The sequence below is a fragment of the Nelumbo lutea genome, chromosome 5, assembly GCF_056320005.1.
Source record: "Nelumbo lutea isolate HS-2025 chromosome 5, American lotus-T2T, whole genome shotgun sequence".
Lineage (NCBI taxonomy): Eukaryota > Viridiplantae > Streptophyta > Magnoliopsida > Proteales > Nelumbonaceae > Nelumbo > Nelumbo lutea.
This window is the reverse complement of record NC_142688.1, coordinates 79556161-79577786: the sequence shown is the minus strand read 5'-3', so window position 1 is coordinate 79577786 and position 21626 is coordinate 79556161. Positions and strand designations below refer to the sequence as shown.

Here is a 21626-nt window from a genome sequence, read left to right as displayed (position 1 = left end):
CTAAATCAAATTGCCAAGTGGTAATATTCTATTGTTATCAACTTCCATAACGGGCAACCGAAAGAAATTTGGAGTCATTGAGTCCATGATGACCAGACTAAATCAAATTGCCAAGTGGTATTATTCTATTTGTTATCACTTCCTTGGAACGGCCATCCAGGTTGTATTTATGTGTTTGTAAGGTGGCTGGTTGGTGGTCCTTGAATCACCAAAGATTCTTGGAGGGGCAATACCTGGCTCCGGACCCTATGGACCCGTAAGATTGTATTGTAGCCTTGACTTGCTACGTGTCCTATATTAAGAGGATAAGGTCCCACCATGGAGACTAATTGCCAAGTGGTACCTCACTGGTGGCCCCATAACTGAGACAATCCCGGTCTCCCATTTGTAGAGATCAATTGTCTATGTGAAGAGAAACTTCTTAATATGTGAACAGAGGAATTACAGTGTTAAGGAGTAAGGACTTCCAAGACCCCAGATTACTGGGACCAACATTGGGTAATGGTAGGCAGAGGGCCTCTTATTTAACTACTCTCGTATAGATGAATACACACATACATAGTCTATATTATTTTCTCCAAAGATATAAAAAGATGACAGGACGTGATCAATAAACAAAAGGATGCAACCAAACAAATTATAGTGATGTGCAGAGATGGTCATCCAACTACTACAAGAATATTTGAAAAAGTATTTAACAAGTTTGTGATATGATTTTCTTTTCTCCTACAACTATTGACTTTCCTGCAACTGCTAGGTAAGACTTTCAAAATCGATTGCTCATGGGGAATACTTGAAAACAGTATAGATATTTACATGACGCAATTAGATGCAGGCCTTTTTATATGGTTTAAAAGAACCAGGTATGAATGGGAAGAAACTTGAAATTGTCAAAGAAGAAGAGAAAGAACAAGAAGAAAGAGGAGGAAGAGCTAAGAGAGTTCTAATCAATGTTTAGCTTGTCATACAACAGATACATGAAAAAAATTGATGGATCTCTAGAATAGCCAAAGGGTACATGAGAAAGAATACAGTTTTCTCCATTGGGACTTCAAAACAAAGGAGTTTTCAAGTTTTGCAGCAGTTGTGTAAGAATCGCTCACCAATGAAACTGTGATAGAATTTGTCATTTCTTTGACATTTGGGTGTCTGTGACAAATGGATCAAAGAATCAAGGCGTTCCTGCTCGTTGTTCTCTTTCAAGTTTCATCTGCAGCTGCTCAGACAGATCCTCAAGATGGTAGTTTGATATTCTGATTTTATTCAGCATAGAAAAGTGGAATGATGGTTGCAGTTTCAAGTAAATTACTTTGTTGAGTTTGATAGAGAATAACTGTATAGGAGAGGACCACTAAACTGTTCACAAATTCAGTTTCAAGTAAATTACTTTGTTGAGTTTGATAGAGAATAACTGTATCAGAGAGGGCCACTAAACTGTCCACAAATTCAATTTCAAGTTAATTACTCTGTTGAGTTTGATAGAGAATAACTGTAAAACAGGATTCATGTAGTGACCCATATAGAAGGGACAAGGTTCTGTAAGAAAAAGTTTGAGTTATTTGCAGGAGAGAATCATGTACCTTAGACTATAAGTGACCATTTTGTATGCCAAAAAGGCTTAAAAAGCTCGTTTTCCTAACCCAACTGCTGTTGGCACTGATTTTATTCTTTCTTTTCATTCCATCATACTTTTCTTTTAGAATTCTTACTCCTAGTAAATAGGCACCAGAAAATGATCTTTGTATAATATTTCTTTCTTTTTGTTTTTCCTAATGCAGCTGCTGCTCTGAATTCATTCAAGAGACTATGGAAAAATACACCATCCAATTGGAATAATCCAGATCCCTGCAATGGCAATTGGGTAGGAATTACCTGTAATAGCAATTTCCGTGTAATCTCCATGTAAGTTGATAACATTAACAAATATTATATACTGCTTATGGATGATTTTTTGTTCTGAATCTATCACTTTATACCATACACAACCAACTTCAATGTTTAGAACATTGTCAAGCATGGGATTGGAGGGCCAGCTGTCTGGGGATATTGGGTCCCTATCTGAGCTACAAACTTTGTAAGTCTTCTATTAGTACTTCACATTCTTTTCCCGTTAATCCAAGATATCTTTAACAACTTTCTGCTTCAGGTTTAAAACAAGAAGATGGAACAACCTGACCAGATGGCCTCCCCCTTCCCCCAAGAATTACCCACTGGCTATCTTCAATTTATTTATTTTTTATGTAATAGTTTATGATTTTAATCTTATGAAAAGAATTATCCCTAATTAACAGTTGATTCATGCAGAGATCTATCTTACAACAAAGGTCTGACTGGTTCTCTCCCGGAAGCAATTGGGAGCTTGACGAAGCTTTCGAACCTGTAAGAAATCCATATACTTTTCTAAATATTAGTTCAAGTTCAACTAGTTTGTAATAAGAACAAAGTGATTTTACCAACTAGTTTTTTTCCTATATCAGGATCCTCCTTGGGTGCAGTTTCTCTGGGCCGATTCCAGATGCAATAGGATCTCTGAAGCAACTGGTTTTTTTGTAAGATTTTGGAATTTGAAAGATAATTCTTCTGTTTTGTCGAATGATTTAATAAAGATTCTCTTTCTCATGAATTCTCATCTCTTGACATTCAATAAATGATAAAGTCATGCAGTCATATATCTCATTTGAGTAGGAGATGAAGAGGATGAAGATCCTGAGGCTCCTTAAATATGCTATTTGAAACTTCCTTTTATTTCTTCTTGAAAATTATTTTTTCCAATAATTAAGTTGAAAGTGCTTCTAATAATCTCCTAATTCCATCTTTCCATTATTGCCCAATAAGAACCATCTTTCAGTTCCTTATGATTTAATATGTTGTGGACAAGTTATTTGACCTCCTGTACCAAATATATGGAAACACGACAAATTTTTTAACATTCTTGCAACATAATTTCAACTCTTGGAAACATCAGAAGTATCACCAAAATTTTAGAAAATGATAATCAAACATGAAAATATACACATTAAACCATTTAACCAACTATGAAAAATAAAAGGAGAAATTATATAGTTGAGTAGAAAATATTTTATCCACGTCTCTCAGAAACTGATTAACTGCTAGCCATGAATTTATCAATAATAATTTAACAAATAGAAGCATAAACATCATGTTTCTTCAGGGTCTAATTACCTTATACCATAAACAACACCAAGTAATTAGTTGCATCCTGATTTTTGGACAACAATTTGGCCCAAAGTTATAAAACTATTAATTCTCCTCAACATTTTTTCCCTTGAGTAAATATCATATTAAATACCACCTTTTTTTCTTAGTATAATAACTGATTTCCCTAATAAGTTTGTATAAATAATTTCCCCCCAATGTAAATAGAATTAAATATTATTACTTCGAATGTTTCCTCATCCTTCTTCTCCAAATTTTTTAAAGTCAATCCTCTGTAAACATATGATTTAGTTCAAAATAAATAAATAATTATGCATGTTGTAACCATTTAAGGAGGTTCTTTCTAATGCGAATGGTTTTCTTCTCTAAAAAACAACTGCCGTGTCAGCAAAAACAATACACTTTCTTCTGATGTGGTAGTTGCTTTTTTGAGAAAATAAAACCATTAACATTTGCAAACACCCTCAAGTTTCCATGCATTTTTTTCTCAAGTAAAACAAGTTATTATGTAAATGTTAGAAAACCCATTCAAAAAAAAATTTCGGTCCATAGAGGTTGAAACATCACGAATTATTTTACCCCAGAAAAAAAAAAGGAAAAAAGAAAGAAGCAGCATTCATATGTCAGTTCAGAACAGAATATAATAGCTGTTACAAAAACCAGATCTCATGCTATTGTATATCTAATTGAGAAAATCTCTGTATATAAATCCAAATATGAATCAGATATCTCAAAGAACCACATCTGCAGAATTATATGATATGTTAGTATACAGTTCAAAGTTTTTACCTGTCTTCCATTCCATAATGTTATTTAAATATGATTTGAATGACCAAAAAATGTGAATGGACATTAGTTGTATCATAACGAATATACTGAGGTACTGGGATGTCAGGGATAAGATTCAGAAATTCAAACCATTTTGTGATACTGCATTCATCATCATCAGCCAAGCCTTATCTCACATTTTTTGATACTGCATTAACTGATAAAAATTAGATATTTAGCAATTCTGATGCAAGATGTTTCTAGCTCTATTTTTCTGAAGAGGATTTGTCTGAAATTATGCACTGTCATTCTCTGCAGATCTCTAAATTCTAATAGCTTCAGTGGTGAAATACCACCTTCCATTGGTAATCTATCTAAACTTTATTGGTTGGATCTAGCTGACAACAAGCTTACAGGAACGATTCCTGTATCTAGTGGGGGCACGCCTGGCCTAGACATGCTAACCCATACCAAACACTTGTATGTCTAAACTTAGTCCAATTGAATTGGTTTTATTCCTTACTTGGAGTCATTTTAAGTCCAAATAATTAGAATTATGCCCATGGTGCAGTCATTTTGGCAAAAATCAACTCAAAGGCACCATCCCGTCTCGACTTTTCAACCCAAACATGGTTCTTATACATGTGTAAGTTCTCTAAGTGGGGTAGCTACCATAGAAAATGTTACTTTTCCATTAAATGATTGTCTTGTCTATATGCATACATGCTACTGATGCTAGTGTGTAAATAGAACAATATAATTTTTACTTAGAAGTTATAGATTCAAGTTTCAAACAAATTATTTTCTATTCATTTCGTTCATGATATAATAATACCAAAGGTATTTTTACTTCACTTTATTAATAATGTTTAATTTTTTTATCGTTTTTGTGTTTATTTTAGAAAGCCTAATCAATATGCGATTGCAATCCAAATTCAATAGAAATCTTATATAAATCTAATGGCTAAGATTTGATTTGAATTTAAATATAAACAAATTGAAATTGGATATACCTAATATCTGATTCAATTTGATCCGTTTGCACTCATATATCTATAACAGGTCACAAGCTCAATTTTCTTAATTGGAAGCTTGCTTTTAAGAAGCCATATCTGTATCTTAACAAGGATTTCTTCAATATGCCCTCATTTTATTCATTATTAAACCACAAATAGTTTTGTGTTTATACATCTACAATAATTTCTTAGAATGGATGATCATATCTTTACAATTTGTTCTCATTGAAAGCATTTCAGGTCCTCATTTATAGTATATCCATTTAAAACTCCTTCCTCAAATCCTATCAATTGTCACCCTGGGAACTTTGTTCAACTCTAAGATAATAAAGACAAGGGAAGGTCTTTCCTTTTCTCCCTTAAATTTTCCATCAATTGCCCACTCCTCAACATAAGTAAAATTTGTTGTATAACAAGATGGAATCATGTATCAATCTTCGACCAATTTCTTCCTCACAAAATTTCATAGTGACACTCAAAATTTGATCCACCAATAATTGATTGAGCTCTTTTGTTTATCTTTCTATTATTATATGTAAATTATTTCATTAATCTGAAATTTTAATTTTACATAAGCTCTGTTAAACAACTAAGTTAGCCATGACAGACTAATTCCTCTTGTTTCTTGCCCTCATATTTCTCAGAGCTTCTTAAACTATATAGATACCAGTATGGGATACATGTAGTTGATTTTTATCTCAAAATTAATGAAGTCCTCTGGTAATAGAAAGCGCAAATTGGCAAAAATTGGAAATATAGAAATTTACTATAATGTAAATGAAAGGGAAAGTTAACAATGATCAATGATATGTATGCAAACATATACACTACAACTGGTGTGTCATTTTGTACAGATACTAGTGAACTGGGCATAGATTAGCAGACATGTAGTGAACTCCCATTGTGGATCCAAAGAAATTATAAATATTTTGTCCAGGTATACTAAGTGATTATGTTCACAGACTACTTGATGGTAACCAACTCACTGGGAGCATCCCTTCCACACTAGGACTTGTCAAGACTCTGGAGGTTGTGTGAGTATTTCCAGCCACTTAAAAGTCAATCCATCCAAAACTTCTAGTACCAATGGATTTTCTGAATTCATGTTTTGATCATTTCATCTTTGTGATAGGCGCCTTGACAGGAATTCATTAACTGGAACCATCCCCTCAAACCTCAATAACCTTACTAATGTCCAAGAGCTGTGAGTAAAAAATAGCCTGCTACCTTAAACTTGACACTTGTTTCAGTAATGAAATGAAACTATTATTTTTAGTGATTTTAGTTCACAATAACTGAGTTTTGGCTTTCCATTTTCAGGCACTTGTCCAACAATCAACTGACAGGTCCTATGCCTAACCTTACAGGCATGAATGTTCTCAACTATTTGTAAGTAGATATGGTACCATTGGGACACATATATTAACTGTGAGATGCAAATGAAAGAAATTTCATCCTTGAATTATTTCCCAAGAAATATGAATCTTCGTTCTCCTCTATAAACAAAAGTATGCACCTATCCCAAAAAAATGGCTACTCCTAAGATGGAAATCTAATCACTGTGGTCTGTACAATTTCTATAGAATGCCATTCTATTGTTTACTAACCAAATATGCTTTGGACATGATAGGGACTTGAGCAATAATAGTTTTGATCCATCAGATATTCCTCAATGGTTTTCAACCTTACAAGGCTTGACCACGTTGTATGTTCCTCTCTCTCTCTCTCTCTCTCTCTCTCTCTCTCTCTGTGTGTGTGTGTGTGTGTGTGTAAATTTCATCACAAATAACAAATCTCATAATGCAGAGCAATGGAAGGAACACATCTTCAAGGAGAAATAACATCAGCTGTGTTCAGCATTCCTCAGCTGCAGAGTGTGTGAGTATAAATTGGCATTCAAACTTTCAGTACTATATCTAGTAGGAAAAAAATAAATCAAAACGCCCAGGCATACAAAAATTATAGTTTGTAGTGCACATTTATCTACTCAAAGCATCAACATAGGAGATATATCCTCATCATTTGCATAATTGATTCTTAGAGTCTAATTATTTGAAAATTTGGTGGTGGCAGGATTTTAAAGAACAATCAGATAAATGGTACATTAGATATTGGCGCTAAGTACAGTGGTCAACTGCAGCTAATTGATTTACAGAACAATCTCATTAGTAATGTTTTGGAAGGAAGAGGATATAGTAATTCCTTATTGTAAGCCACATTCATTGTTTTATTTAATTTCATTACTTCCACGGGCAGTTTAACTAAGGATTTTCTTTCAGTTATCTGTCAATTTCAAAGTTTGTAGGTGGCATCTATTTCCCTTTTTTCTTTTGGTATATCAGTTTACTATGCTTATCACAAAAAATAAGGGAAGGCTCTCACTTTTTTCCCTTTCTTTTTGTAATATTTCTTATTCAGCCTACAGGGTAATCCTTTTTGTGATTCATTAACCGGATCATCAACCAACTACTGCACACTTTCACAGCAATCTATTCCTACATATTCTACAAGACCAAAAAATTGTCTACCCCCTTCCTGTCCTTCAGGTCAAATGTCCAATGCCAACTGTAAATGTGCATTCCCCTACAACGGCACCTTATATTTCAGAGCTCCCTCTTTCTCTGATTTGAGTAATGAATCCCTCTATATATCTCTAGAAAGTTCACTTATGAATTCATTTAAAACGGCTCAACTTCCAGTTGATTCAGTTTCCCTGAGTAATCCTAGAAAGGATTCAGATAACTACTTCGACTTGGATCTCGAAGTCTTTCCTTCTGGAACAGAACGATTCAATGAATTGGGGATTTTGAATATTGGATTTGTGCTCAGCAACCAAACATTTAAGCCCCCAAAGGGTTTTGGGCCATTCTTTTTCATTGGATCACCTTATGGTGCCTTTGCAGGTAATTAAAAGCATATCCTAGTATGACCAAAGTAATCTGATGTACTATTGTTAAATTTCACTCTAATGGATCTTACTCCATATTTATCATTTAGACTTATCCTCAAGATCAAATAATTCTGTAAGCATTGGAGTTATAATTGGAGCAGCAATTGGTGGTTTTCTACTTGTATCCGCACTACTCTGTGCTGGATATTATGCCATCCGCCAAAAGAGAAGAGCGGACAGTGTTGAACAAAACAAGCCTTTCTGTAAGAACATGATTTACTTGCAATAAGTTTTCCAGTTGCTTATATCTTGTCTCTGCTTTGTATACCTTCTTAGTTCTTAAGGATTATTGTGAATGTTATTGCCATAATAATGCAGCTTCTTGGGACCCCAACAGTAGTGGCAGCACACCTCAATTAAAAGGAGCAAGATGGTTCACATTTGATGAGCTTAAGAAATGCACAAACAATTTCTCAGAAGCCAATGCTATTGGATCAGGGGGTTATGGGAAGGTAAACCTGTTTCTATATCTCTTGTTTTGAATATGTATAGCTCATGTATTCTGATGATAATACCTTAACAGGTTTACAGAGGAACACTTTCCACAGGTCAATTGGTTGCCATTAAAAGAGCTCAACGAGGATCAATGCAGGGTAACATTGAGTTCAAAACTGAGATAGAGTTGTTATCTCGGGTTCATCATAAGAACCTTGTCAGTCTTGTGGGATTTTGTTTCGAGAGAGATGAACAAATGTTGGTCTATGAATATGTTCCAAATGGTACCCTAAAGGAAAGCCTTTCAGGTATTTGAACTCATTCCTAGCTTTTGTAATGAATTTTTCTCCATTTCAAATAAAAACTACTACCTGCATTATCTGGAAATTCCATGTTGCCTAAGTTTGAATGAGTGTCTGGCATTTGTCCATGGTGAAATCATATATTATTAATCCCCATAGCTCAGAACTTGATTTATTTTCACATATGACATATGCAGGGAAGTCAGGAATCCGGTTGGATTGGACAAGGAGATTTAGAGTAGCCCTGGGTTCAGCCAGAGGGTTAGCTTATCTGCATGAACATGCCAACCCTCCCATAATACATAGAGATATTAAGTCAACCAACATTCTCCTGGATGACCGCTTAAATGCAAAAGTTTCTGATTTTGGTCTATCCAAGCTTATGGGTGACAATGAAAAGGATCATGTCACCACTCAAGTCAAGGGGACAATGGTGAGTAACGAATCAACCAAGGCCCTATTCACACACACACACACAAAAGAAAAAAGAAAAGAAAAGAATCACATCTTGCCTATAGAAGGGATTTAAAGTGATTTAAAGTGTGCTTCAATTCCTTACAAGAACCAAACTTATCTTGGTGCAGGGCTATCTGGATCCTGAATATTATATGTCCCAGCAGTTGACTGAGAAGAGTGATGTATACAGCTTTGGAGTGGTAATGCTAGAGTTGATAACTGCAAGGAAACCAATAGAACGAGGGAGGTACATTGTCAGAGAGGTGAAAATGGCTATTGATAAAACAAAGGATCTATACGGCCTTCATGAGTTTCTTGACCCAGCCATTGGGTTAGGCACCACCCTCAAAGGATTTGAAAAATTTGTGGATCTGGCAATGAGCTGCGTGGAAGAATCAGGAGCTGACCGCCCAATGATGAGTGAAGTGGTGAAAGAGATTGAGAACATCATGCAGTTGGCTGGTCTAAATCCAAATGCTGATTCTGCTTCTACTTCGGCAAGTTATGGAGGAACAGGTGGAGGGCACCCCCGACATCCTTATAACGATGACTCGTTTGATTATAGTGGCGGTTACCCAGCTTACAAGGTGGAACCACATTGAGTAGAATGTGTTTGTCTAGCTGGATATTGAAGAAGTTGGTTCCTTCAACTCTTTAAATTACTTTGGAGGCTATCTGGATCTTAATAGTCAGTGCTTATTGGGAAGGACAATCACAATACTTAAGTCCTTGTTATGAAGGAGAATCAACAAATCTGGATTAGAAAGGGAACATGGGTTGAATTTGCTTATTATTTTTGACATTGATATTAGAATAAGGTTTAGATCAAAAACATTTTTTGTTTCAGAACACCCATAGGAGTACAATTGTTGATATTTTTTAAACTCATGAAAAGAATCAATGCTTTGTTTGTATTAGGAAGAGGATTCCCCAGTAACAAATGCATGGGAGTGCAAATTGGGAGGGTCATGTTTTTATAGCCTTTGACAGATGTGCACTATGTTGTGCAGAAAGAAAGTTAAAACTGATGAATTGAAACTGAAAACAGGGGAACTCAAAGGTGTTAAGGATCTATATATTCACTATGAAGCATATTCAAGTCCATTTTACAATACTTTTAGGCTGAGCTTGTGGGTAATGCATATTTCTACAGAAAGCTATTTCTACATACGGCTTGGATATCTTATCCATGTTACAATTACAAGGATCTACTACCAAATTCTTCTAATTGAGATAAATTAAATTTATTTTATCTGCATCAAAAGAAAACACTAAAACCTATCAGGAGAAACATTCATCTCTCTCTCTCTCTCTCTTGATATTGAAAACTGAAATCTTATCACAAAAACCCCAAGTGGTCTTCGCATTTATCACTGCACATGTTAATGTGTAATGGCGTAGGATCCTATTTTTTCCTTTTCCCCTGTTCATAATCTTAGAACTTTTGTCCAAATGGCCCTTTCATCCACCATGTCTCGGTTTCTCACATTTATTTATGGAAGCATTTCCCCCACCCTTCATTTGGCCAACAAGAATCAAGTCACGGGCTTCTCCAACACGGCTGAAAAGTACCACTCATTCATTTCGATGCCCCTATCAAACTTTCGGCCAGAATTCCACCTCAATTTCCTGAACCCAATACGGTCAATCATGGGAATATAGGTTGCGTTCAGCTGTGACCCGAGGCAGAAGAAACGATCAAGCCAGAAGAGCCCACCAGGCCTCAAGACCCTATAGATGTCATAGAGCGTAAACTCAAGCATGGCATCTGGAATCCAGTTGCTGAGTACATGCATGGAGTGCACAATATCCAGTGTGCCTTCAAAGAAAGGGAGCCTCTGTGACACAGTAAGATGGAGAGGGATCAGGCCACGCAACGCAATGAAGCTGTTGAACGGGCCGTCCAAGTTGATTGAGGTGGTGATGATGGTGATATTTCGTTCCCTCATCCTGGCTGCAAATGTGCCGGTTCCACCTCCTATGTCCAACCCAATACGAATCGTACCAGGTGGTTTGGCTCGCAAAACCTCGTCAATCCCATAATCAAGTCCCCCATTGTCGACGATCCACCTGCTCTTCTCCCGGCCCTCCAAATCAAAGCAATCCTTGCAATCGTAGTGACCCTTGGAGCGCTTGCGATCGATGAGGCACTTGTAGCTTTTGCAGCTGTAAGGATCCCATATGATGCTGGTGTCGGCAGGGGTTGCCCAGAGGCTTTCTGGGAGAGGGGTCGGGTCTACGTATCCGACGGGAGACTTGGGGTGGCACCGCCGGCGGGGGAGTGGCTCACACCCTTTTAGCATGAGCCTCTGTGCAAAAACGTCATCTACTGGGCATTCACCTCCGACATCATATGTCATGTACTGTTTCAGCTCATCTAGGAGTTGAAGGCAAGCTGCACCAACTGGGGGGAAGACTTCGTCGGAGCCCACCCTGGGCGCATACCCCAGTGGGAGCTTGTGTGGGCCTATTGCTAGCTTGAGCTCATCCGACAACTGAACACTACTGAACCCAGAGGATTTCACTGGCTCGGTGGGCTCCTGGAGGCGGCCACCCAGCTCGGAGAGAAGGGTCTCTAAAAGCGATTTGGCAGAGATGAGCTGCTGGTGCAGCTGAGCAATACGGGTATTGCTGGAGGCAAGATGGGCTTGAGTGGAGTTGAGCTCTTGCAGAAGAACCTTGGGGTCCAACTCCCAGAGAGAGGGATGGTGAGTGTGATCAGACAAGCTTAAGTTGAAGGACGAACCTGTGAAGATGTAGATGGTGAGAAGATTGGTGAAAATTACCAGGAGAAAGATCTTGAGCCTAGTCTTGTTCTGGTTCTGTTGATGTGGCTTTCGAGGGTAGTCATCCATACCACGCCCCATCCCCATCTGCCTAGCTGCAGCTCTGTGGATGGTGACTGGTGAGTGTAGTCAAGTGCTGTGACGGGAGAGAAGAAGGCGGGAAGGGTGGAGTGGAGTGGTGGTGGTGGGGTTGATACTTGATACTTGATACTTCGATGAGGTTACATATTTTATAAAGTTAGAGCTCGTCTCGCTCATTGTGATCCGCCGTTGAACCTGCAACCTTACTTTCAACTCAATCCAGGAGGGTGGATTGTGGGTATGGGTAACTAACTACCTGCACGGCTGCACCTGGCAGTGGCACACTGCTCTGCATTGGTGAAGGAAATGGCAGTGGCACACCTTGTTCTTTTCTGATTCTCTCTTATTAATTTCTCTCGTCTGTTTTTACAACTAATTAGGTTTGGATTGCCTTATAAAACAAGTAAGATCGACAACTTTGGGTTTTGACATCAATTTGAATTATGGGCCAACGTCCATCTTCACAATTGGCCCTTAACTACACCTAAATCATCTAATTTATACACCCACGGTTACAAAAAGGTTCAAATATATTTAAGAGAGAAAAGGAGGGCCTGCTTTTTTAGAGACGGTTACAAAATGGTTCAAATATAGTGAATGTTGCAGCAATCAATCAAATGGTGTAGCCCATCCCCTTTCCCTTAACCCCTAAACCCTGGTGGCAGCCGGATTTGATCTTAGGTCTCTATTCTGACGAGTCAGAAAATCTATCAATTAAGCCATTATCAGTTGGTTTCTGCTTATGTATTTGAACACTTTTAAACACCTCTTAGACTGGAATTTACATCTCTGCCGTGTATTAGAAACATGTTCGGACGATAATATCAAAACAAAGAGATGCTGTGGGACGGAGATGTGAACTCCTTAAACTCCAAAGAAGGCATCAATTCCTGTTAATACAGTGCTGCTAATAGCTTTAACATTTGGCAATTTGGAAAATCAAACGTCTTAAAGAAGCATAACTTTTTGTTGAAAGATGTGAATCTTGAAACCAGGGTTGTCCATACCATTCTCTCTCTCTCTCTCTCTCTCTCTCTCTCTCTCTCTCTTTCAACATATCTATCCTTCAATGACCATCACAAGTGAATTCCTTTGTATCATTTGGTAAATTTGGCAACATTCCTTCCTGCCCAATTACGTGAGAAAGGTAAAGTGGTAATTGGTAAACCATTTCTCTATCCCCAGCATAGCATACTTTGTGAAAAAAAAAAAATCCCATCGACGCCCTCCGTGAGGAAGATGGAAGCTTCTCCAGTACCTGTTTTGTAAAGACTCCTGAAGCAACAGTGCTCTGTCATCCAGGGAAGAAGGGAAAAGACTCCCGAAGCAACAGTGCTCTGTCATCCAGGGAAGAAGGGAAGAAGTTGGGACTTGGAACAATAGCAAAACAAAGTTAAGGTTGTTGGGTTTGCTAAAGTTGTAGTTTTTTGTGGGGGATTTTCTTCATTGGTACATGGTTAGTTTAACTTTGAAGTATTTGACTGAGTGGATGTAATTGGTTTGTAGTGATCCTTCTTCTCTATGCATTTTTTTTGTGTGTTTGGAGCCTGAATTGAAGCTTCCCTTTCATCTAGGAGTTTCTATTTCTCAAATATTTGTTTTTTATTTCAATGATCTGTGTTCTTGTAGTGTTATATTTTCTATACATAAGCATGTTTGACAATTCTACTTCCTGAAGAGGGGTGGAGGGCCTACAGACCCTGAATTTGAACCTTGACGATATCGGTGCTCATCCATGCTTCAATGGAGTTTTCTATACCTGAACATGATAGGCATGCAATTATTTGAGTGTCCATAACTCAAATCCGATGACAGATCAAACTTTATTGTCTCAACAAAAGAGGAGCTTCCCTTGCTCATGTAGGATGTAGCTATAAATCATGAAATATGCATCCCAAAGATTGGATGTATTGACAAGTCCATTTAATTTTCAGTTTAGTTGGGACTCGGGAAAGAATATTACAGAAGGAATAAGGTAGAACTTGAAGGAAGAAAGAGGAAAAGAAGTTAGAAGTTTAGAAGGTTCATTATAGTTCTATTGGAGAATTAGAAACTAACAAAGAAGAAGAATATTTTTTGGTTAGTTTCTGTTAGTATTCTATCAAAATTACTCTCCTTAATTCTATGAGAGATAGTCCTATCCAAAATTGGCTGTACTTTTCCTCTTTGTATTCTAACTTAGGTAGCCGACCTTGGCTCTCTAGCTCCTAATAAATAAAGGTTGTAATCAGTTGAATGGGATACGAAGAATTATTATTTTTTCATTCGTCTTCTTTGCTTATTTCTATCATGGTATCAGAGCCTGCAATTTGATTGCAGGTAACATCGGTCGGTCGATGAGAACGACGCCGTTCTTCCACTCTCGCCCTCTTCGCTTCGATTTTAGTCGGTTAGTCCAACTGAAGAGAAGGGTCATGTTCGTCAACGTCCTGATCCAAGTCGTTGGACCAGTAAGGAACTGAGTAATTTTGATAGAATACTAAAGAGGTATGGGATTTCTTACAAGCTCGGTATTCTATTTCTGATGATGTGCATCAGTTTCAGCTCTATAGGCGTCTTCACCATATGAAGCAGCAACCTGAACAGACCATTCACAGTTATGTCTCTGAGTTACAAGTTCTTTGGGATCAGTTAGCATAGTGTGAACCTGAATGGGATAGTACCTCTGCAGCTACTACTTATTCTAAGCTCCGCGATCGTCAACGTGTTTGGCATCTTCTGATGACTCTCAGGGATGAGTACGAACCTATTAGTGGTACTCTACTTCATCGTAGCCCATTGCCTTCCCTTGAAGTTGTAATCAAAGATTTGCTCTCTAAAGAAACTCGACTAAAAACACTTTGACATGAGTGATCCTTATTATCTACTGATGTTGTTCTTGCTACTTCGGGTACGTCTGCTACTTCTTCAACTTCATCTAAATCTTCAAAAGGGACTTTCTGCAATTACTGCAAGAAGACTGGCCATACTATTTCGGAGTGTCGCCGCTTGCAAGCCAAAATGGTGTCTGGACAGAAGTCCTCATCCATGAGTTCTCAGGCTTCGAGTTCTACTGCAGCTGCTACCACAGAGGATTCTTCTGCTAACACCTCTCCAAAATTCTCTCTTAGAGATCTCCAAACTCTCCTTCACCAGCTCCAACCTGATTCTGGTATGTCTTCTAATACAGTCTTGCCCGTCACTCCAGGTACTACCTCATCATGGTATTTTGATTCTGCCTATTGCAATCATATGACATCCAACTCACCCCTGTTTACTTCCAAGTCAAATCCTTCTATTACACCAATTGTTCATACTGCCGATAGTTCCACCTTAACTGTCACAAGTGTAGGAACTATTTCAACATCTCGTTTGTCACATCCTAACACTTTTCCAGTACCTCAATTATCTTTAAATCTTATATCTGTTGGACAATTATGTGAACTTGGTTTTGAAATACATTTCTCAAGTCGTGGTTGTACTGTGCAGGATCCACGAATAGGGAAGATCATTGGAACAGGCCGTAAGGTTGATAGACTGTTTGAGCTATCATTTCTTCAATTACCATCTCTTGCTGCTATTGCCACCTCTAGTGTCTGGCATTCTCGCCTTGGTCACATTTCTACCTCTAGATTAGGATTTTTAATTTATAATGGATGTTTGGGTCCTGTTAAAACAACCCACGTTGATTGTGTTTCATGTCCTCTCTCAAAACATTATTCTTTGCCTTTTAATATTAGCGATTCTGTTTCTTCTGCACCGATTGATCTTATTCATTCTGATATTTGGGGACCTTCGCCTCATAATACCATGGGTGGTTTGCGTTATTTTGTGATCTTTATTGATGATTTCTCTCGATATACATGGATTTATCTCATGCATAAGAAATCTGAATTACCTACAATTATATTCAATTTGCCACCATGATCAAAACTCAGTTTTCTTCTATCATCAAAATTTTTTGCACTGATAATGCCATGGAATATAGAGATTGTATCCTTATCAAATTTCTTTCACAAAATGGAACTATCATTCATAGATCTTGTCCAGGTACCTCTCAACAAAATGGGCATGTACAACGAAAACATAGGCATATTCTTGATATTGTTCGAGCTCTCTTAATCTCTTCCTCTTGTCCTGAACGATTTTGGGGGGAAGCAGCCCTCACTGCGGTTTATACCATCAACCGCATTCCTTCTCCTATTATTGATAGCATTTCTCCTTATGAACAATTGTATAGCCATTGCCTTGATTACCAGTCTCTTCGTGTCTTTGGTTGTGCTTGTTTTGTTCTATTACAACCTCATGAACATACTAAATTGGAACCAAAAGCACGTTTATGTTGTTTTCTTGGGTATGGTATTGAACATAAAGGATATCGATGTTGGAATCCTCTTTTCCAACAACTTTGCATATCTCATCATGTTACTTTTTGGGAACACAAAATGTTCTCAAGTCTCTCCCCATTTCAAGTTACCATGACCTCTTCACATTTTTTGTCTAATCCTACTATTTCGCTTTTTCCTGATGATTTACCTGCTGGTCTGACTACTTCTTCATATGATAGCTCTAACAGTACTGTGCAACCTGCAACCTCTCCGACTACATCTACCTTGGCTATGGATCCTCTAGCTCTACCTTCTTCTGATCCCTTGATTGCTCCTACTGAGTTTGACTCTAACCGTTCTAATGCTCCTCTCCGTCGTTCTGGTAGAGTCACTAAACCTTCAATTCTTCTTCGTGATTTTCATTGTTATTCTACCATTGTATCTTTATATGAGCCTTGCACCTATCGCGAGGCTAGTACCGACCCTCTATGGCAGAAAGCAATGGCAGAAGAAATTTAAGTTCTTACAAGCACTCATACTTGGGATTTAGTTGACCTGCCTCCAGATAAATTCGCAATTGGTTGTAAATGGGTCTACAAAATCAAGACCCGGGCAGATGGTTCAGTTGAGCGATATAAAGCTAGATTGGTAGCAAAAGGGTTCACACAGGAGTATGGCATTGATTATGATGAGACTTTTGCCCCAGTTGCCCATCTCACCTCTATTCGCAGTCTTATTGCAATTGCTGCAGCAAAGCACTAGCAGCTATTTCAGATTGATGTTAAGAATGCTTTTCTCAATGGCGATCTTTCTGAAGATATTTATATGCAACCCCCTCCTAGTTATGATCATCTCCCTAATCAGGTTTGCCGTCTCCGTAAGGCTCTATATGGACTTAAGCAGGCGCCTCGCGCATGGTTCTCCAAATTCAGCTCTACTGTTTGTTAATGTGGTTTTAAATCTAGCACTTATGATCATGCCTTATTCATTCGTAAGACCTCTCAGGGTTGTGTCCTTCTCCTCCTTTATGTGGATGACATGATCATTACTAGCAATCATTTGCAGGGCATTTCCGCTCTTAAGACTTTCCTTAACAAACAGTTTGAAATGAAAGATCTTGGTCACCTCAATTTTTTCCTAGGCGTTGAGGTCTCCTCCGACCAATCGGGATGTTATCTGTCTCAGGCCAAGTATGCTACTGATCTTACTTCTCGCACAGGACTCATTGATACTAAGACTGTTACCACTCCAATTGAGCCTAATGTCCATTTTACAGCCACTGACGGTACTCCTCTTAGTGACTACACCTTATAGCGGCAACTAGTTGGCAGTCTTGTATACCTTACTGTGACTCGTCTTGATATTGCGTATGTTGTTCATATTGTAAGTCAGTTCATGTCTGCCCCTCGCACTACTCATTATGCTGTTGTGCTTCATATCATCTGTTATGTCAAGGGCACTTTGTTTCATGGACTTCACTACTCTAGTTCTTCCTCTCTTCAGTTGATCGCATACTCTGTTGCTGATTGGGCCGGTGATCCTATTGATAGACGCTCTACTACTTGTTATTGCTTCTTTCTTGGAGATTCTCTTATATCTTGGTGTAGTATGAAGCAAATGGTTGTCTCTCGTTCCAGTACTGAAGCTGAATATCGAGCTCTTGCTGACACTACCTCCGAGCTATTATGGTTACGTTGGTTACTCCATGACATGGGACTTTCTCATTCATCTGCCACTTCACTTTATTGTGACAATCGTAGCGCCATACAGATTGCCCACAATGATGTATTCCATGAACGCACTAAGCATATTGAGACTGATTGTCACTTTATTCATCATCATGTGCTCGAGGGTACTATTCACCTTGTTCCTGTCTCGTCCCAGGATCAGTCTGCCGATATATTTACCAAAGTTCACTCTCCTCTTTACTTCCGTGCTCTAGTTGGCAAAATCCAGATGAATGATACATTACCATCTTGAGTTTGAGAGGGGATGTTAGTATTCTATCAAAATTACTCTCCTTAATTCTAGAAGAGATAGTCCTATCCAAAATTGGTTGTACTTTTCCTCTTTGTATTCTAACTTAGGTAGCCGACCTTGGCTCTCTAGCTCCTTATAAATAAAGGTTGTAATCGATTGAATGGGATACGAAGAATTGTTATTTTTCATTCGTCCTCTTTTGTTTATTTCTATCAGTTTCATAGGAAATAAATATTAGAGTGGTGGGGGAGGCCAAAGACTTTTTTCCTCTTCTGTTTTTATTTTTTTTAATGTAGTATTAAAGTAAGAGAGGAGAAAAAATCAGATGTGAGAATCTTTCCTTTTTACATTTTGGTAGATGTCGCAAAATATGCCATCTCACACCTCCCCTCCATTAATCCACCATGGCTGAATATGTAATAATCATATACAAGAAATGTTGTGTTTACATTGCCCCATCCCTCTTTCTCTCTCTGATTAATTTGTTTATATATCTTTTTCTCAGTGTTAATAAAGGATAATTTGGTACTTTTGTTAACATATAAAGAGGTGATTTTTATTATTTAAGAATAAAAAAAATCATTTAAAATACATTTGACTAGCAATAATTGTTAAAACTAAATCATTGATAACAATAAGTAATTCATAAACTAAAAAAATAAATATATATTAGTAACTACTTACATATATTATTTATATAAAATCATAAAATTTATTTAATTTTAAAAAGAATTATTGATTGTTACTATTGATAATAGCAATTCTGTTATTAATTGTTAATTAATAATTTTAAACCTTCCGTTTCAAACTTCTTTTTAATGCTCGTGCACAGGTCCCTACCAAGGTTCAAAATATCAATATCGATACTTTTTTTTTTTTCAAAACCAGTTCAGGGGGACCGGTTTAAGGCTCCTCCACCCCCTGAACCGTTCAGACCCCTAATACAGCCTCTGTAGGAGCATATCAGGAAACTTCCAAAATGATACATATCGGCCAATATGGACCGGTACATGTTGATACTTTGAACATTGGTCCCTACTAGTAGATTAATGGGCAAAAAAGACTTCTCAAGCATTTGACACAAATGGAAGGAGAGGGAAAAGGTTTGAAGAATGATTTTAAGGCCACCATTTATGAAGCCAGAAAGGTAAAACTTTGACCAATATAACCCCTATGAATTTTGATTAATACTTTATCAATTTTTCAGGTATATGCCGTTTCGGTATTATAGTTGTAAGATTCAAGGGCCTATCAGAAACGTAGTGTGTATTTAAAAGTTTAGACTGGTAGGTGAGGTCCCTGAAATGGATTTTATGCCCCTTCCTCCTTCGTGCCAAAGCCCTTAAGGCTGTGTTTGGTTGCAATGCAATTTTATTTGCATTAATACAGATACATGAGAGTGTAAATGAAGAAAATGCAAATTCCCATTTAATTTTGTTTTGAATATTACTTTATTCTACTTCATTTTTATTGCAATCAAACAAAATAAGCTAAAATTTGAAACAAAAATAGGTAAGAATATACAATGAAACCATTTGCACTGCCATAATTTTGCATCAGTGCAAATTTATTTGCATTGCAACCAAATATAAAGGAGTGTAGACAATGTGCAGGCCCATTCATACCTTACACTGGATCACTTGATCAAACAAAATCTGATACCATCTCAATAAATTATTCAGCCTAAAAGCTTAAGCTATTAGATTTTTATTCGCTAACAATATTGTAAAGGTAATAAAAAAAAATGTATCAAGATAAGTTTTGGATACACATGAATGCAGGGAAAATAGCAAAATACAAATAAGTTATGAAAGTTCAAATATATTATAAAAATGTATCAATAACACTAAATATAAATCTCAAATAAAATATAAGAATCACATACTTTAATGGTCCTTATGAAGAAATATATCATAACCAACATATAGGAATATATAAAATTATGTCATTGGTCATTTTTTAACGACTGACTTATTGCTTTGACTTTTAGTAAATGAGTTATAAATTAATCGATTAAATATTATAGAAGGCTTAAAACTTAATTGACGTATGTTATATGCTTAACTATTAATATTAATATCAGTAAGTAACATGCTTAACCATTGATTACGAAATACATAAAGTTTAAGTGGTTACCCCCTTCAAAATTAATCACTCAAATTACACCCAATTTAACCACTGATATAAATATTTAAGTTTTAAGCACTTAAACTATCCAAAACAAAAAGAAAAAAAGAAAACAAGTATAAAATCAGTAATTCTTCTTATTAAAATTATTATTTTAAATTTATTTGCATTTGTAAAATTATAAAAAAAAATCATGAAAATTAAATTTTTGAAAATTTTAATGGATCTATGGATAACGTTGATCATTCATAGATCCACGTTATAGTTATTTCGACTATGATATGGAAAAGATATGATATCTGAAAATTTTCTAACCAATCAATTAGAATCATAAGTACGGTAGACAATAAGGTGTTATTTATCAAAATTCATGGGTGAGTTTTGATTAATCAAAACTCTTCTCATACCATATCTTTTCTGCAACATAGATTTTCCCTATTCTTTATCATCACATTACGTAAAATATATCAATTTTCTATTTATATAATTTTTCTAACTTTCATTTAAAAAGTCTATACACCCACCCATAGGGGAAAAGAATCTAATTATCCAACCATTCAAAACACAAATCACAAACTATGAAACTGATAATATTTTCTTATTAGAATAATTATTTTATGGTCGATATGATATCCTATATGCTACAATATTAACAAATTAAAAAAAAAAAAACTATTTTCTATGCATTCCAGGAACCAATGACTTGTTAGAACATACCATATGATACACACCCATTAATATGTTGCGATATTTTGAACGTTGCATGATCAGATTCAATTTATTAGAGAGTAATGATGGATTTTATTAAAGAAACTTGACACCTAAGAGAGTTTTTTGTTTCTTTCTGATTTTTTTAACTCTTAATAATTTAATCTAATTTAAAAATAAATATGTGTGCAAAAAAAAATGAGAGGAGATTAGTGCCAGCACTATCATGTACAAAAATAAAAATAAAAATCAGCGCCAGCACTTATAAGGTGGGAAGAGTCTACGTTCCTGAGCTAAGCTAAGCTCTGCTAGTGCTACCCACGAAACGCTACTAACAACCTACCCCAGAACCAGAAAACGCTACTATAATAGAGTCATATTCATATAGATAGATTGAATCTGCAAAACCGGGTCCTGGCACACGGTTCTAAGTTGTTGACTTTTTTATTTTCTAATTTCTTTTATTCATATCCATGTGATATTAATTTAATTTTTGATGGAGTTAGAACTTAGGAGGGTTGCTAGTACAAATT

At 36.7% G+C, this 21626-nt stretch overlaps 2 protein-coding genes across 3 annotated transcripts; one reads left to right on the top strand and one right to left on the bottom strand.

Moving 5' to 3' along the window:
- Positions 1–833: 833 nt before the first annotated feature.
- On the top strand, positions 834–10025 carry LOC148853040 (leucine-rich repeat receptor protein kinase HPCA1-like). Of its 2 annotated transcripts, XM_088942741.1 has the most exons (19): positions 834–1240; positions 1779–1902; positions 2003–2074; positions 2305–2379; positions 2478–2549; positions 4264–4425; positions 4517–4591; positions 5924–5995; positions 6094–6165; positions 6282–6350; positions 6592–6666; positions 6768–6839; positions 7035–7169; positions 7380–7864; positions 7959–8114; positions 8230–8363; positions 8435–8654; positions 8846–9081; positions 9233–10025. In XM_088942741.1, the coding sequence occupies exons 1-19, from the start codon at positions 1159–1161 to the stop codon at positions 9704–9706; spliced, it is 2862 nt and encodes a 953-aa protein (XP_088798867.1). In that variant the 5' UTR covers positions 834–1158; the 3' UTR covers positions 9707–10025. The 2 variants fall into 2 exon arrangements, with proteins under 2 accessions (XP_088798867.1, XP_088798868.1); XM_088942742.1 differs by lacking the exon at positions 2003–2074 and having other exon boundaries at positions 1029–1240.
- Positions 10026–10154: 129 nt separating this feature from the next.
- Positions 10155–12326, bottom strand: LOC148853039 (putative methyltransferase At1g29790). Its single transcript, XM_088942743.1, has one exon. It carries the CDS (start codon positions 11975–11977, stop codon positions 10640–10642), a length of 1338 nt encoding a protein of 445 aa, XP_088798869.1. The 5' UTR covers positions 11978–12326; the 3' UTR covers positions 10155–10639.
- Between the last annotated feature and the right edge of the window lie 9300 nt (positions 12327–21626).

Bases quoted from the DNA above. Each gene is read 5' to 3' on its own strand.
- LOC148853040 (XM_088942741.1), top strand. From the start codon at position 1,159: ATGGATCAAAGAATCAAGGCGTTCCTGCTCGTTGTTCTCTTTCAAGTT. The intron at 2,380-2,477 runs GTAAGAAATCCA...TTCCTATATCAG, and splicing joins TTGACGAAGCTTTCGAACCT to GATCCTCCTTGGGTGCAGTT. The intron at 7,865-7,958 runs GTAATTAAAAGC...TTTATCATTTAG, and splicing joins ACCTTATGGTGCCTTTGCAG to ACTTATCCTCAAGATCAAAT.
- LOC148853039 (XM_088942743.1), bottom strand. From the start codon at position 11,977: ATGGGGATGGGGCGTGGTATGGATGACTACCCTCGAAAGCCACATCAA.